General features: G+C 38.5%; 1 protein-coding gene across 2 annotated transcripts in view; it reads left to right on the top strand.

Moving 5' to 3' along the window:
• The first annotated feature begins 1,508 nt into the window (after positions 1-1,508).
• LOC124409396 (tyrosine-protein kinase Drl-like) overlaps positions 1,509-18,246 on the top strand; it is a 79,321-nt gene continuing 62,583 nt past the window's right edge. Inside the window, exons 1-2 of one of the 2 annotated variants that reach the window (XM_046886982.1) lie at positions 1,509-1,830; positions 14,914-15,041. In XM_046886982.1, coding sequence (XP_046742938.1) covers positions 1,710-1,830; positions 14,914-15,041 — 249 coding nt within the window. In that variant the 5' untranslated portion in view covers positions 1,509-1,709. The remainder of the gene's footprint in view (positions 1,831-14,913; positions 15,042-18,246) is intronic. The other variant, XM_046886983.1, reaches the window with a different exon arrangement.

Genomic DNA, 18,246 nt, shown 5'->3' with positions numbered 1-18,246 from the left:
CTGGCAGGTTTGACGGGGCTAATTAATCCTGCGTTGTAATCGAAGTCCTGTTCACACCATGCGCTTCGTGTACGCACGTACTATATACGCAAAGTTTAATTCGCAGAGATCAAATTGGGAACAGTCAAACCGTCGGCAACAAGCGGGGTGCAGATTCGAGTTAATTAAATTCTGTCCCCCATTTTCCCCAGCCTCGAATCCAATTTCATTCTCGGATATCATACTTTTCATCCTTATGATATTCCTGTATCGCGCGAAATAAAACTCCCACCATTACCACGATCAGTTGTTATCCATTTTCTACTGTAATTGCTTTTTTTTCCTGGACGATTGTGGAAAACGACAGGGTCGAAATTATTTACCTATTTTCGTGGACAGAAAAAAAAAAACGGTTGTTGAATTACTAATATTGAATATTATTTTCTGAAATTGCACAAAAATCACAGCATTTTCTAAAGCATCAGAGTCTTCGAAAGCTTTACAGATTTTTACTGGATTTGTTGACTGTGAAGAGTTTTTTCCCGAGATTTGGAAAAACATAATTTGAAATTCCGATTTCACAATACTTCCAGCAATTGCTTCAAAAATGAACCATCAAACATTGCAATGATAAAAAAAAAAAAAAAAATGCACTAATTTTTCTCTGTAATGCACAGAAATATTTAACCTGAGAAATTAATTTGCATCAACGATGATGTATGAATAACGATCGTCAGCGTCGAGCACCAGCGTCATGTGGTATAAATAATTCCGAGTGATTCGTCTACCTGAACGTGAAAAGCTCCTTGTTATAATTAATTTCGAGGTTTTATTGCGATCCCACCCGGCCATCAAACCAGCTTTTCATGTATATCCGCGCTGCTTTAAGGTGCTGGAAATTTTCGCACATAAATGCGAGAGTAAGCTGATATTTCCGGGGTTACGAACACAGCGCAAGCCGCATACGAAGGTTTTCCAGTGCAACGACAAGGTGAACCCGGATTATATACACAGAGAACCGTGCGAACCGCAAAACCGCGATGAGGCGGCGGATGTACTTGGGAAGTAAAGCTTTGTGCACGGCAGCATGAGTTTGGCGAATTGTTTGTTAACGAGGAAAGGTTTGACGTTGAAAATTTGTAGGCGAGAAGCGAGAAGCGAGGAGTGAGGAGCGGCGACGGGACTCTAATTAGAATTTCGAATGGTCGATCAATTTGCCAGAATTACCTACGTATGTATTTGCAATTTCTGAAATCGGATTTCTCCCGGCTTTGGCCGCGTGGCGGGCGCTTGCGCTGCAAGCTCGACCCTCGAGGCGGGCAGGAATTCTTCAGTCGCGTCCCGACGCCAACGACGTCCGTTTCTCAACGTCACCTTCCTGCGTCCTGGGCTTGCAGAAGCCACGTGACTCGGATTGCTTGAGGTGTGACGAAAGAAAAGCGTCAAATTATAATCGGAAATCAAAGCTTCTGTTTCAATTCACTATTTTTCAATTTCATTAAACTCCAAAAACCAAAAAATGGTTCGTAATAAAGCATCGCCAGTGTGAGATATGAAAATGGAATGACAGTAATCGCCGCGAAATAAGAAGGGATCGCATCGAGTGAGTGTCGCAAAAGTGAGGGATGGGAGGGTTGAAAAATGCGCAGTGAAGTTCGGTGCGGCGAGGATATACTCGGAGGGTTTTTAACGACGTAGTGTAACCGTCAAGTATCGCAAAGCATGTGACAATGCGTCGGAGAAGGTACTGCAACCTTCTGACCTTCACTATGGTGTTGCTCATTTTTGTCGGACGCAGCGACGGCTATTTGAACATCTTCATCAGCAAAGCTCAGGTCATGAAACTCCTTGGTGGGTAGAGTGAATGGATAAATTTTCAAAATTTGAATTTTTATAGCGACTATTTAGTCAATTATTCAACAGTTGGAATTCCACTTGTAAATCAAAGGAACTTTTATGTCTGAAATATTCTTTGAAATGACTTGGAAGTAACCAAGGTAGCTAAAATCATTGAAAATCATTACGAATCACTCAAAGTCATATAGTGGCGTTGATGAAATTGTACGAAAAGCGTTAAAAATCATCGAAATCATTAAAAGTTTTATGGTAGACGCTAAATTCCAGTGTAAAAATATGATTTCAATTAAATAAAATTTCAACGATTACTACGCTATCAAGTACTTTCGTTGATTTTCGGTATACCAATTGATTTCCATTGATAACAAATGATTCCCCAGTATTTTCAGTGACTTGTAGTAAATTCGTGTAATTTCGTCTAATTCGAAAATCTCTGAAAATTGCCTAGAACGCTAGGAAATCACCGAAAATCACATGACAAGATAGAAATCATTGGACATCATTTGGAACAAATGTAGATGGATTGAAGAAAATCAGATGAGCTTCGATAACTTCTGAAATGCGTTCAAGACTAAAGTCGTAAAATGATGTGAAATTATTGAAAAAAAATGCATCCGCGCTGCATAATCTTTGCAAGGCTGCAAAGTGAACAGTTTTGAGAAACGCATCAATCGCTTTAAATCCCTGAGACTTGATTAACGAAAGCTTTGTAGTGTAAAGTGCTTGAGAAGAAGCGTCAAGCATCATTGAGGTACCGGACTGCGTCCACTTGATTGTTTCTCTCTCTCAGTATGCAAACGCGATTTTTAAGTACGCACAATGATTGCGGCTGTTGTTGGGGCCCTGAGTGGACAAAGATATTACTTTAGAGCGCCATGAATCACCCCCATAACAAAGCTGACGCACTCTCGCCTGCTCTAGTGCATAAAATATTTTATCGCCATCTAGTGTTTCAAGATTATATAGGTAGCTATAGATGCATGTATATATATATATATGTATGTAAGCGTGATGCCGAGCTCTCGGTGAACGGAGGGCGACTTGTCAAGGGCTGATTTCACCCCATCCCCACCTGCCGTCCCTTGATTGATCGTCCAAACTTGACGCTGATTGCAAATTAACGTTATTATAGATGTTGCACCTGAATTTCGAGGGCAGCTGATGAGTCTATTTTTATTTTCAACAACGCTTATCCCGAGGGGATGTTTCCATCTCGGGGGAATATCTTGAGAACGATCTTTTCCTCGCTGAAGATAAACTTTATTTTCATACTAAAATATTATGCACTTGGATAATGAAGACATGAAAAGGGGAAGTTGAAGGGAAAGGGATTGCAGTAGGACAAATTATTACACCCCGAGTACATAAAATGTTATTCATTTATTTTATCAGTTGTGAAATTAAACTGTTCGAATGTTAAAAAGTTCCTGAAGCGCCGATTTATCTAAGCTGCAAAACGCAGTGCGATTAATACAGTTTATTATTTTTTTTTCTTGTTCCATTCAATCTTATCTTCATGCTTATTTCACGTGAAATTTTTTTACGAAGAAAGGTGCTTCATATTTGATGAACGTGGCGGCTGTTGTGATTGTGATTTGCATGTAATGGAAATTTTAGTCAGAAGAATATTCTACAAAATTTGTTATACAGTCGAAAATTATCGGATAATTCAACCAACAAGGATACGTAAAATCGTATACAAATGAGTGCGAAAATTTTAGTAGATCACAGTTTATTATTCATGGAAAAGCATGAAAAAACATGAAAATTAAAAAAAGAAAAACAAACAGTGAATGACGAACTCGCGGCTACTTCCGCGCGGAATTACGACGCAGCAGCAACTTTTCATAAAAAATTTTCTTCCTCGCATAATTGGGGGAGCTTTTGAAAACATCTATAGAGATCTGAACAATTAAACTCCGGCAGTAACAGAGTTCATTTGATGAAAAATTGTCTCACGTTCGTTTCAATATTTATATGACTGTTTCCAATTGCTGATAACAAATGATAGGTAAAATACGTGTCAGAGTATTTAAGTCACGTTCATTCTTATAAAAATAATTATCGTTATAGTTGTGAAAATGCGATCCCGATATCCCGATCTCCGAGTCAAGAGAACTTTTTACTGTCAAACGATCGAATCAAGATTGCGCATGGTCGATAACTGTAATAAAGTGCAGATGTAGACATAGCCTGAATGTCGGTGATCTAGGAATGGGATTGAGAAACTAACTAACTTGGCCAACCTTCAGACTTTTCTGATTTTTCGAGAAGGCTGCACGACATAGCCGAAAGCGGAGGTTGGGTGCAAGCTGACTTGTTCGTTCAGAAGGAAACTGTCGGCAAGTTCCAACCGCAAAGCTCTCGAAAGTCACTTAACTTAGATTGCACCGGTTAAATGACTTTACTTTGAAGCGAACTTGCCCCTGCAGGTATTCTCACGACGAGCGGCAACGGAAAACGTATAAGGAAAAAGAAAACACCGGCTTTCAGGCATGCAGTTAATCAAAGAAAAGATGTTTCTTCGTTTTCCAAGGTGGAAATTCGCATTCGCAATTTGCATCTGTCTTCTTTATGCTTAAGAGCACACTTACTCGATTGATTAATAAGTCTTTGAATAGCCGCAATTGATCCGAAAAGATTTTCAAATTATCATTGATTATACGATTCAAAAATTGTAGGTTTATTTTTATTGAAAGTTGCAAAATTTCTAAAAATTATTCATAGTTATTTAAGAGTGTTGATTGGACAAAAATCGGTACTTATCATCAATTTTATCACGAATTGTTATACATTGGATATTTATTAAATTATTGTACTCGTTTAGGTACGATGATCTTTTAGAAAATTTATAAAAATTCAAAATTCTGCTTTCTTCAATGTCGCCGAAGGAGATTTTTATTTTTTAGGAATTGATTCAATATTTTGTTTTGTCAGTCATGATCAAAGTCGATACAATGTTATGAAATTTAATATTCAACGACGCCAACGTGATACAAAAAAGTCTTTCCGTGAATTTGTCCAAAATAGTCTTCCGAATAAAATAATAACATGTGAATCGAACAAACTGTTTTTTTTTTTAATACTTTTATTATTTTCTATTCATATTTCCAAGAAGATTTTCGCAGAGAAAAATTTGAAAATTTGATAAACATTTAACCAACGATTATTTCGCAGTAAAAATAATAAAATAAAAAGTATCGATGCTTGGCCAACCAAGATCATTAAAAGTTCAACCTTCTTAACTCCGGTAATTCTCACAGTTAAATTATCGCAGTTAAACAATTACAGAGCATTATTCAAACTTCAAAGTTTGAAGCAAAGGTAAAAGTAGTATCTTTCATTCGTATAATCGTTCGTCATTCGCGAAACGTTCCGTATCGATAGCACATATTCAAAGTTAAGTTGAAAATCAAAGGCAGAAGGGTGAAAACCTCCCTCGAAGCTATTTCGCGCCGAGGCAGGTTATTCCCCAAAGCAATTTGAAATCAATGCTAAAGTTAGCCAGAGTGAATTGACAGCCTGGTTCTACCGCTGCTGGGACGTGCCATTTCATTTTGTTAACTTTCAAAGAGTCTGCGAACAATTTCCGGGCCGTTCGAGGGTCGCGATCCGTTTCCTGCCATGGGCACGAAAAGCAGAGCGCGTGCTGCGAAACAAACGGCTTCGAAGTTGAATTGATTTTTAATTTGCTTTCGATGTAGGTACACGCCGTGTTTGCCCCGTCTGGTGAATCGAGCTGCACAAAAACCTCCGACGCTCCACCCTCGCATAGGTGTGGAAATTCAGATTGGATTTCGGAAAAGACCAACCGGGGCGGAAAAATCGTCTCGCGTATTTTTCGAAAACGCAATTATTTTTTATCTTCTTTCGCTTTTTAATAAAACATTTATATTCCAAAAAATTTACACTAATTTCCTTAAAATATATTTGCTTCACTGTGTCTCGGTGAAACGAATTGAATTATCGAACATATGGTTTCAAAATTTTACTTTAGTATGTGACGAAGCATTTTATGCAAACTCAATTGGGTTTTAAACGCACCATTTGCTATTCGAAACTTTTTGAGGTAACAGTACTGCCTTCGTTGCACCAATTCATTTATTTCTCTTTTTTTATACAATGTTTTTGATAATATCAAAACCTTTTCGAAGCTTCATTTGATTGCTAATTTTCAAAAATTTTCGTTGTTATTCCAACCATTTTAATATCGGTTTTATAATGAATTTAACCTTTTGTATAATCTTAGCATATTTGTCACAGATTTGAAAATTTGTTTCGGAACTTTCAAGCGTAGATTTAAGTGAATAAAAAAAAAATAAACCGTTTCCAAAATATTTAAAACGGAAAAGGAAGCGTTTGAAAACATTGCGAGAAGTTTAAACAGGATATAATTACGGAAACGTTTGAATATTTATAACTTAAGAATGGTTGCGTAAGAAAATGAACATAAAAAACTGAATTAGATTTTTCAGAGGCGCTATCACCCGAAAAAATTTCAATAACATGTAAAGCAACGAGGTCCGTACGTAAGTTAATATCAAAGTTGAGCTATTCCGAGAAATGTTACGAGTTCATTCATACATGAATCGAGATCTGAATTTTGAGTTCATGGAACTGAATCGGTCCGTGAAAATGACAAGATTTATCTCCTTTGTTGTATTCAAGATGCAATTCGCTCGACATGGAGCTTCTTGGAAAAACAATCAAGTGGTTACACCCATGAGCTGAGAGGTGTGCGTGGGATCTGATAACAGCTCCACTGTGAGAAGACGAGAGAGGAGTTTAACGTTCCGTGAACGTGATTTCGAAGTTTCAGTTCAACAGGGTCGGAATACGTGAGTTGGCATGAACAGAATAAGCAAGTCGTATAAAGCATCGTAGATTCATTCGAGGCGAAATTGCGAATCGCGAATGATCAAAGCCGAAAGCTCGATGCTCACGGCAGCGGAATTTCATCGTTCGATTTCAAAATTTTCCAATTCTGAGAACCGGCAGCGGACAGTTTTATTGAAACTCGCGTAAAAATGAAGAAAAATTTGCACATGGGAGGTGTATGAAGTCACTTGGATAAAAGTGAAGAAAAATTCCCGGAACGAGTCACTGATTTTTTTTCTCTGTTTTACCATCAAAGACTTTTTAAAAATGTTTTTTCACGAGCTGTTTAGAAGTGATAATTTTTTCCCTTGTCGTTGAGGAACAAAATTCGAGACTTCCCTAATTAAAAATTTGATAACTACTGAAAAAAAACATCAAGAACTTGAAGTATAAAGAAAAATTTGTGTATTAAAAAAATATTTTTGTAAGCCTGACAAGCCTCGCAGTGATTCTGATTTCTGTATTCAAATTTTCTATATTTCGTATGTAAATTTACCAAGAAAAAAACCAAGTTTATTTATGAATAATTCCTCTTACATTAATCTGTAAGATTCTCTGTCGAAATATTGGACGAATTATTTCGAGAATAAAAGTCTTCCACCTCCTATAAGTTTTACTATAAATATACGTGAATCTCATAAAATTTGAATCGTCTGTTATTCCTGCTGTCAAAAACCAGCGATTCAAGTTGGCAGAAATGATTTCGTGAAGATAAAAATGTCCAGAATAGAATGAGCATAAAGTTCCTGGATGGTCTTTGCAAATTCAAAGGTCATGGCATGGTTGTATGCTCGCCCCATTGAAAAATGCTTGGAAATACGTGATGGAGGACATTTCGCTGGCTCCATGACGCTCACACTGACGGGGATTTGATATACGGATCGACCGGGGAAATATAATATGGCCTCGTATCATATCGGTTGGAAATACGAGAGAGCTTCGATACGAGCTATCTCTCATCGCGTATAAAATAAAATACACTGCAAATTGTCCGACTGCCTGCTGATGCACTCTGCCATGTTATAATATATTCTCGCACTGTGTTGTGAAATTCTCCCAGCAGCGTTCATATTGACAAATATTATTTATGATATGTTACTATGAAGCTAGTTATTCTCCCGTTTTCAAAACTGTGCCGTACATTTTTTTTCATGCCTTTCACTGATCCGAAATTTCAAAGGGTTTTTCAAACAAAATCAGATCCAATACGGTGTGGACGAAAATCCAGGATGTTACTTGATTTTGGTGAAATATGGTAACTGGAATTTTATGAGAAGACCAATTACGAAGCTGAAATTGAAATTCGGTAGTTCAGAATGAATAACTTTCTGATCCATTCCCTTTGGATCGGCTATTTCGAATTTTTCAAGTTTAAATCTGTATATACATATCGGTAAGGGAAATTTCACTTGTCTATCCTTATTTTCATGCTCAAGATCGCTTCCAGTTTATTATACACAAGTTACGGGACATCTTGTATATTATTATAATGTCTCAGAGCTTTGGTGCTGTATATTTTATACCGTCGAACCTACGCGTATCGTTATCTGAAATCATACTGAATAAGCAAATCGCATTAGGAAAAATACACGGACAGCACGGCCTCATTTCTCACTTTTAACTGGTCGGCAATCTTCATTTCGTTACCTTTTATCCTCCCCGTTCATCTCCTAATTAAAGGCAATTTAAAGCGAATAGCGTTCATGATGAGGTAGTACATCAAAACTGTGACACCTCGGTGCATTGTCTTTGCAAGGGAATTATACGGTGGAAAATATAATCGACAAATTGAACCTGTCGAATCTGTTTTATGGTTAGTCGGAAATATGTATTATGAGCACTCAACAAAAATTATTCATTTCAAAAAAATCTTTGCAAACTTCGTGTAAGAATCGACGTCGATCAGTTTAGTTTCATCAATGCATCAGCATATCTTTTTAACTTTTATCATTGAAACTTTTTTACAGTACGCTCTACATAGCCAGCTTAATCATTTCGATTATTATGGAAACTGAATTCAGTGAATCCATGTAGGCAGGAAAACACTAACTGTATTACGAAATTTTATCGATATGTAGTTCAAATTTTACGTCAATTGAAAAGAGATGAAAGTTCATTAAAGTGTTTACGTAATCCGGCTGAAAGTATAAAAAAAACTGTAACCCATGCGTTCGCTTTTTGAAAACTATGCTATATTTCAGAGGCTGCGCGAGAGTTTACATATTTAAATTACGACTATCCGTGATCTCTGAACGACTCGTTGGATTACGTTGAAAGTCATATCACAGGCCGAGGTTCGAACGAAAAAAAAACCCCCTAAAAATCCAAAAATTTTGCCTAGTCGACGAATTTATGCAGCAAAGAGATTCACGGTTAAATGAATATTCCATATGCAAATTGGAAATATGCAGTGTACGACGATATATAGGAATACGCGCAGTTGGCACGATCTGCATAACATCATCTGCTTAATGCAAATCGCATTTGAGTGCGCGGGAGTCTTCTTGCCAGTTCTGCTGAGGGGTATAACAGGAACGTCCTCGACGTCGACGTCACGGGTCGGGGAACTGAGGTGTCCTCGGGGAATACGACATACCGAAACTTTTCCACCTCCATTGTCGTTAATGACTGAAAGCAAGTTCCCTATCGTAGACAACTTTTCGAACTACTGCGGTAGGCATTCCCGCCTAAAGTTGTATCGCACAGTTTTGACGCAAAGCTTCTTCGCTGCAGTTTATATACCTACCACATACGAACTGAGAAACTTCGCCTTCTCTTTTTGACTATACCTATATACAGGTTTCGTACTTGAGAAGACATGCACCAGTGCACTGTACTGTACGATAGTATCACTTTGGGGGCTTCAAATTGTGGCAGGCCTGATTCTGAGTCATTTTCGATTGGTTAGATTCCGTCGATAAGCAAAAAAGGCGGGAACGATATTGAGGTTAGGAATGCAACTATTTAAAACAATATTAGACAAGATGCAAAATAAACAAAATTGATATTGTAACGCCGGAAAGAAATAAGGGCAGAATCAAACCAGAGAGAAAAAGGATGATAAGGAAAGATATACTTTATATTTTCTTACCAATTGTGTCGCACAATCCTGACACAAGGGGGTTTCAATCCGTTTGTATTAAACGAACTCAGAAACTTCTTCTTCTTCTTCTTCTTCTTCTTCTTCTGTTTTTTAGCTGTATAGATTTGACTAGTCATTTTCGCTCAGTGCGATTTCACCGATAAGAAAAAAGATCAGGAATAAACCATGGGATTCGAAATGGAGGAATCTGAAACAACATAAAACAAGTCGCAAAGTCAACAACGTTATTGTAACGTGAAGAAGGTGCCCGGGATCAGAAATTGAACCAAAGAAGAAAAGGATAAAAAAAATCCCTACATTCTTTGTAACTACGAGTTGACAGAGAGGTAAAAATTGCTTCAAAAACAAACGTAGTTACACCGATGTGATACTCGTTGTTCTATTACGTATCCAATATCAATTTTTCAAACATTTGTGAATCATCGTTCAAACGGAAAATTAAAAAGACTGTCATTTTCCGAAGGGAACGATTTCACTACTCAGGTGACTGGAAAAAAGGTGTAAAATACGATTTACAAACTTCGTCGACACTTCGTGATTCCCTTAACAGTATCGAACTGATGTCAGTCTCCGTAAAAATTATACATATACCTACGTAAATCTTATACACCAACGTATATACCTATTGACAAAAGTGTACTTTTGCTACGAATCAGGCTAAAGCCGTGTGGAAATCGAAACCTTAGAACTGTTTGGCGAATTTCTCCATGGGACGAGACTCTAAAGAAAAAGAGAGTAATACAAGCCGGCAGACGTATTCATCCGGTGGATTCTAACGGTAAACAATAGTTCAATACAGCATTGAGCCGCAGTGTGACGTTACAAAAGAACAGGGGTAGGTGCCAGAGAAAAAATGATAGTGAAAAGTGAAAAGACGGGGCTTATGAAGAGATTTCACCGCGTGCGAAATTCACCAACTAATAAATTGTAAGAGAGATAAGCCCCGCTAACAAGGTGAATAATTACAGCTCGATGTGAAAGGTAGGTATACACACCGCAGTCCGCAATGCGTATGTTTGTCATTTGAAAGTAGCACTGGGAATAATTAGCAGGTGAGCGATTAGAGAGCGCAGGTAGCGCCATCACCTCGTTCCCATTCGTACTTCTCCGAAAAGGTTTCGCGCGCGCGCGCTATTCAAACGAAACACGGCAAAGAACTTTTAATGGGGGGGGGGGGGGGGGGGGGTTAGTTTCGTTGCTGTTCCAGTAAAATACACTCCGCTTCAATTGACTTTGTGTCGACGTAGTGAATGCGCAAACGTGTATGTGTCGCATGCATTATGGAATCGCGAACAAGGAAAGCTGACAGAAAGTTTTCGTACCACAGTTAAAACCGACGGCCGTCGTCGCAATTGGCACTGTCTGTAGTAACTCTCTCTGTTTTCGTACTTATCGCGTTGCTATTAATTAAAAACACGGTTGAATATAATTGAATGTGTATTACAAAAAATAAAACTCCACTTGCCGGCACAACTTCGGCTCGTATGAACGGGTTGTATAATGTCACTGTAATTTTAATTAGAAGCAAACATTTCCAAACCACTTGAGAGACCCCGTTCAACTTTCCCGCCTCATGCCTCGCCTCTCGACCTCCTCCTCGTAATTGTTACAAGTTTTCATCCAACGATTTTACCCCACAATTTCTCTTCGCCATTCCACAACGAACCCTTCATCTAGATGGCTTATCGTACGTATGCTCGTGTAATTGTCTACCAGGCATGCTCACTGTCCTGACAATCTAAACAGACGATCCGGAAAGACATTTACTTGGTTCTCTTTTTGATCGGGTGTTGAGAATTTCGATCTGGAATCATCATTTTTTACATAAATAAATGTCGAATAGCTCAGATACCGATTCCGAAAGTTGAACTATATGGTGATAGTTTAGTATAGACTTCGGAAGTTAATCGTGTGTCACGAACATGAGTAAACAGTTTTTCATCAGTTAAAAATAAATGGAAAAGACGTCAGTCGTGGAAAGCATGACTGTGAATTCAGAACTCCTCAGTTCTCCTGTTTCCAGTCGCTCAATTCTTAAAATGTCGACAAACTCTCCAGGCAATTTGGCCATTGTCCGAATCCCTCACCCCCTTGCGTCGGGATTATTGAGTCGGGAAAACAAAGAGCATCGAGCGTCGTTCTGACCAAACCCAATTTGCTGCAGAACACTTTTATTAGATATATTTGGCGACTCGAGATCGGATATTTTTCTCGAGTAAGTCGAGGGCAAAATGTGGAAGATGTTTCATAGCTGCGAACCAAACACCGACCAGCACTCGTGTAAAACAACGGTACACCTAGCCTGTTGAAACCTAAACCCAAAACAATGAAAATCCCTCGCACAGACTTAGTTTTCAGAAATATGAAACGCGCTCAAAGGTTTATTAGTTCGGTAGAATTGGGTAAAATTTATTGAATTCTGAATGGAGGTAGTTGTTGAGCTTTTTATGGTTTACATCGACCAAGTTAGAAAAGTTGGAGCGTAATCGTGACGCAAGGATCAAATTTATGGTGGTAAGCAACGTCACCTTGTAAAATAAAAATTGTCTTTAATTCGCAAACACATTTCTTCGCCAACGTAACCCGTTTTCTAATCCTCCGGAAAGCACTTCAAGTCCAAAAACCTTGGGACAAGTACCTACATTATGAATAGATATGAATTGCATTAGTCAAATTGCAAAAGTTCTTCCATCAAACAAATGTTATAATGAATACATAAAAATTAAATTCACTTTAGTACTTTTGTAAATGTATGTACTTGGTGCCAAGTTTTCGCATCTGAGGTGCATTTCAGTGAAGAATTAAACCATTTTTTGTAGAAAAGTTTTATCGACAGTGGAGTCTTCATAAACCCCATGACTCTCGCGTGCAGGCACTCAAGTGCAGTCACTGTGACTCCGCGAGGATGAAAATGTAATTCGAAAAGCTCACTTTGGCCTGCATTCCCGACGCAATACCCACCTTTGTGTGAGCTACCCAGATGTGTACATCCGTCTGATGATATCCGCCAATCCGTAGTCAACGCGTCGGGTCTCCACAACCCTGGACAGAGTCGCAGCTGCTCCGCTCGGGCGCGCCAGGAGACGACGGGACGTGCCCCTGCAGGATGTTGTATCCTTAATGTATTTACCTTGGCTCCTGGGTCCCGACCCGACGAGCTCTGCGTCCCATTGGATGTTGAGGGTGATGGTGCGGATCCTGCTTGCCTTGCGAGTGATCCGTTCGGCCGGGGGACATATTGAATCAAACGCCGATCTCATCTGCTCAGAATTAACGAAGCCTGATGCTAATTTCATCTCATTAGCATGATCAAGCCAGCGTTAACTTGTCTGGATTTCACCCGAGTTTAGTCTTCGCGTCGTGCCTAGGAATACGCTTAAGGTAAAGGGGTATGATGTGCGAGTATAGATGGCTCAAAAAGTTGTAATTCTTATATTGTTTTGTTAGTTATATTCAAAGAAGTTGCAAGGCTTAGACGAAAAATGGAATTTCAACTTCGAACGGTAGCCGTTTTGTAGAAATAACAGAAATCTTGGGAAAAGAGGATAAAATGTCCAACTATTTGATTGCAATAAAAAAAATATGCAAGCGAAGATCGATCTGCATTCTTTTGAATAAAATAAAAATCCCAATCGCATTCTGTAATGGATTATCGAATTACGTATTATTAAATTACTAAAATTTATCCACTTTTTCAGCCGTCTTATACTCGTACATTGAGACACGCAAGATAAACGGTGGCAAAGGAGCTTTTGGAGGCCGGCGCGACGTCGCGACAGCGAAATGGCTTTGCGGAAATTTACCCGACGTGTAATATCATGGCGACGATGACGTCGTCGTCTCAAACACTGCACGCCGCTTTGCCAAGTAGTGATACCCCTTCATACGGCCAGACACGGTTTTCTACTCACGATTAGTTACTGGACCAGGCCTCTCGGCTCAGTCAACTACACTTAGACTGCGAGTTGGTGGTTCGAGTTACTCACAAGTGCGGTTTAGGTTTAAGAAGGCTTATCCCTTTGCACCGAGACGAAGCCAAAATACAAGAACATATTCTCACGATTAATTTTCGCAGCCAGAAGTTATCCCAAAAATTTGATCAATCTCAGAAAGCTCGTCTCTGGTGAACTGTGAAAAGTGATCGACAAAGCATTTAAATTTCAGTCAAAAGATTCGAAAATGAAAAACGAATCATCTCAGACGTAGTTTTGTCTAAATTTGTCTTTTCAAATACGACGGAATTTTTTTTTATTTTTGTTCTTGAAAAAGAGTGAGATACTCCATTAATTTGAGACTGTTATTTATAAACTAACAATAGTAAGTGAATCATTTGCAGCTGAAGAATTAAAAACTTATTCTGTAATGTGGTTATAATATGTAACGTTAATGACTGCCGACATTATCGGGATATGATCGGTAAACCGTGCTGGAGAAAGGTGTCTGGCAGTTTAGAAAATTGTAAATGCACGTTGGAAGTGTCGTGACATGATGTTCGTACGAATAGAGTTCCACTGGGAATCATTACAATGTCCATTCCAAACAGTTTACATTATCCGGCGTAGCATCGAGGTTTGGTCGACGATTTACGTAAAGATAGCGACCCTGCCGAAGATAATTGCATCTCGTGCATTAAAATTTTCAAAAAAAAAAAAACAACAACATACTTCGACAATCTGGCAAACGTATATAATTTAGCGAACGCAATTCTATTTTACTATAAAACAATGTTATTGGTAAAATCTTATAATGAATTTGAGACAGGATTAAACTGTTTCAAATTAAGGGAATATTTTTCCCCCTAGAACAAGGTTTCAACATTAATTTTTGCCAGTTCAACTGCCTAACCGTAATAAATGATTAATTTGATTTCAGATAAAAATTTTATCCTTTGGGACGATTTTTTATTGGAAAATAAAATAACGTAACAAAGAGTAAAAAAAAAAAAAAAAAGAAAAAAAAACCACCCCAATCCGGAAGTCGAGGGCGCTTTGCGTGTTATCGATGGCATGTAATTCGCTCCGTGATTCGTGGAAACTTTGGAAAGGGTGAGCGAATATTTGGCGTAGATTGAATCGAGGATTACTCTTCTGTTTCAGGACTCACTGCGGAACTGTTCTACGTTCGAGAAGGGGTGGTCAACAATTATGCTATGAACTTTGTCGTCCCAGTTCCGGCCAATATGGCTGACCTAGAGTTTTCCTGGCAGAGCCTCGTTGCACACCCGGTGAGTCGAGAAATGAGGAAAACATACCGTGAAAATACAATGTGAAGTATTCTTTCCTCTATAATTACGGTCTTTATCCCAGTTATAAAAACAGTATTGGAATATCAGTTTTTTTTTTTTAAAGCAATAATTATTTAAGCTTTCCTAAAAAAACACCATGAATTTTTTTTTCATTTTTGAGAAGTGTCACACAAATCCTATGATATAAAATCATGATTTTGAGATGAAAACTTCTTATTCTGTTAAAGGGATCAAAATTTTTCAACCCAATGATTCCGACATAAATTGTTACAAAGTTTTTTTTTACTACGCATTAATATTTAATTTTGCGAAAACCTTGGCAAAGAAAACACTTTATAAGTAGCATACGGTTGGTGATTCATTCCCTAAATCAATTCGCCTCGAGCAAGTTTGCAATTTTCTTTTTCGTTCTTTACTTTCTCTGTGTAAGAATATACTTCACTATCTTCTTAGCATCTCTGGCGAGGGGGACCAACAAAGATCAAAGCTCCGAGACGATCCCTCTTCGCGGTGTTTGCGTTTGTGGCGAGGCGTCTACAAGGCATGCTGTGCGGTGAATTCTCAATGCTGCCGTCGTGTCAAAACAAGAAAAATGAATTCCTATGCATAATGTAAAAAAGCGCGTATATTGATTCCAACGTAAAACGAGACTCGCGGAGTCATTTTTCAGTAGAATTTCCACTCACGTTGATATCTCGGCGAAATTCTACTACCGCAGCTCCCTGCAGCCAAACTGCATGGCACCGTTTGCGCCTAATCGACTTTTCAAGCTTTAATATCATCGCCGGACGCATAATCGTAACCCTTTCCAAGCGCGCGTTACAGCTTGCAAAAATGTAGATCCGCAGCAATCGCAGTTACGATAACAGTTTCGCTTAATGGCCACGGCGACACGCTGTTGAAAATAATTTGTGCAAATGTGAATTTTTTGCCTCGGTTATAAGATCTAAAGTCTTCAGACATTTTGTTATATATTTTTAAGTCAAGAGGGTAGATAAGGGGGATCCTCTTTGTCACAAGTTCCATATCTCCGCCGCTTTTAAACAAATTTTAAATCGCGAAAAAGAGTGTAAACCATCGGAAAATGTTGTTTCCAAATTTCAAGTAAATCGGTTGAGCTTTTTTTGAGGTTCTCGTGATCGCCGTAAAACATATCGCCGAGCAAAATTGTGAACGTTTTTTTCAACGTCAATACTTCCCATTAATTTATTGTAATTAAAGTAATATGCAAATGCAGCTGAATCATCATACTTTTGAATAAAACAAACCGCAATCGAAACGACTTATTGGTTCTCGAGATATGAATACCCAAATTTCATCAATTTTTTTTAACAATCTACTCGTATTCAATATGTACCCCCTTAACTCTCTGAGATATTTCAAACGGTGTATGAATAAACACCGAACGTATCGGGAAACCAGAAATTTGAATCCCATGGTAAAAAAAACAGTTAGTTAGCCTGATTAATACGAAAAAAAAAACGTAGTGAGAAAATAATACATGTTTGCATTCGTGTTTTTTAAAAAATGTTGGCAACGGTTCAGCATCAAAGGATTGGCCATTTGCAAATGTACTTTGAGATACTGCCAATAATTATGCAAGATTTCCCCGATTCGCCACGGCTGCTAGATATTAATGCCTCTCTATCTATTCCCAAGACGATAGCATGCAAGCCTTTGGGGTAAGTGAATGCACTTTCAGATCGTTACGCTGCACTTAGTCGGAAGTGAAACGATCCCCACGGAATGGTGTTTTCCCACTCCTCAGGGGGATCGATTCGCGGCATAATTGGACAATCCGAAAACAGAATAAGTTTGACGCAGTAAAATTGGAATTGTTTGTAAGAAACCGAGAACTTACTTGTCGAAGAGAGCACGAGTTCTCAAGACGTGCAGGGATAAGTGACTGCGGAAACTTTTCCTTCTCGAATTTAATTCCGAGTGACTCTGACGGAAACGGTGACGAGAAAGACGAAAGTAAAGGCGACGCGACATCGTGGAGATAATGAGAAAATTTTACCGTTTGAAGTACTTCGCGCCTGAGTAATTTCCAGGCAACCCTACCGTGTGATCTTATATCTGTCTCTCGGAAATAAGGGTCGGGTGTACGGATGTCAAAGGGCAAAACGCGTTGGAAAACTTCCAGGCGTTAAGCACTCGCCGTCCGTGATGGTTCATTTGATAATTAACATGCAGAGGGAAACGAACGAGTGGAAAGAACAGAAAGAACGAAATCGCGAGATATTTCTCAAAAAGTGTGTGTGGAAAAATGATTTGGACCAAAAAAGCTTTCCGAACATTTTTCAAATAAATTTGAAGTAACGTTTGGGTACAGTTTGAAGACATATTGTGTGACTTTCCAAAGTATCCAATAACTTTCAACTTTCTTTTTGCTTTCTACCGCAAGCAGAGAAAAGCTTTTTTCCTGTATAATTACAAAATTTAGTGCTTTTTACTATTTTTTTTTTTTTTTTTTTGGGTTTCGTCACTTGTAGATACCAGGATTGATACGGTAATTAATTGATGTTAGTGCACTAATATAAAGTCATTCTTAGATATTGTTTCACTGATAAAAATGGAACGAAATATATTTCTACGATTGCAGCTATAATTATTCGAACATTATCGTAATGATGACAAATTCACTAAAGTTTTATACTAACTATACATATAAAACTGAAATCTTTCTCAATGCAACGTACCAAGAGTCCATTGACTTCCTCCACTCCCTTTCAATGTTATTAAAAAATCTCATAAGACGATGTCCCTCAAGTAATTGCGAGTTCAATTTCCACAAGGATCGAGTAAGCAAGAGCTTTTACTGATTCGAATGACTAATGATCAAGCTCTCGTAAGAGTTTAGTTTTTTTCACGGAAACACTTAGAGATAGAAAAAAAAAGTAAAGTATACATCGTGACAAATTGCATGGAAAAAATAGCCCTCGACTAGCTAGCTCCATTAGTAATTCGTCGGTCCCCGCAGAAGTAACAATGCGAAACAGAGCAAACACGGCTGATGTAACGGCACCGTTCAGACAAAATACTTCACCGCGATGGGGGGGAGGGGGAGGGTGATCGAAGGGTATCAATACTCTATCAATATGAAATACAAACAGTAGAATTGGGCAGGGTCTGACGGTGGTTTGGTTTGTGCCCTCGATGGTCGCCAAGGAAACGTCGTGCA

This window comes from Diprion similis, chromosome 8, assembly GCF_021155765.1.
Source record: "Diprion similis isolate iyDipSimi1 chromosome 8, iyDipSimi1.1, whole genome shotgun sequence".
Classification (NCBI taxonomy): Eukaryota; Metazoa; Arthropoda; class Insecta; order Hymenoptera; family Diprionidae; genus Diprion; species Diprion similis.
Note: the sequence above shows the minus strand (reverse complement) of the source record. Positions and strands in the feature narration are given on the sequence as shown.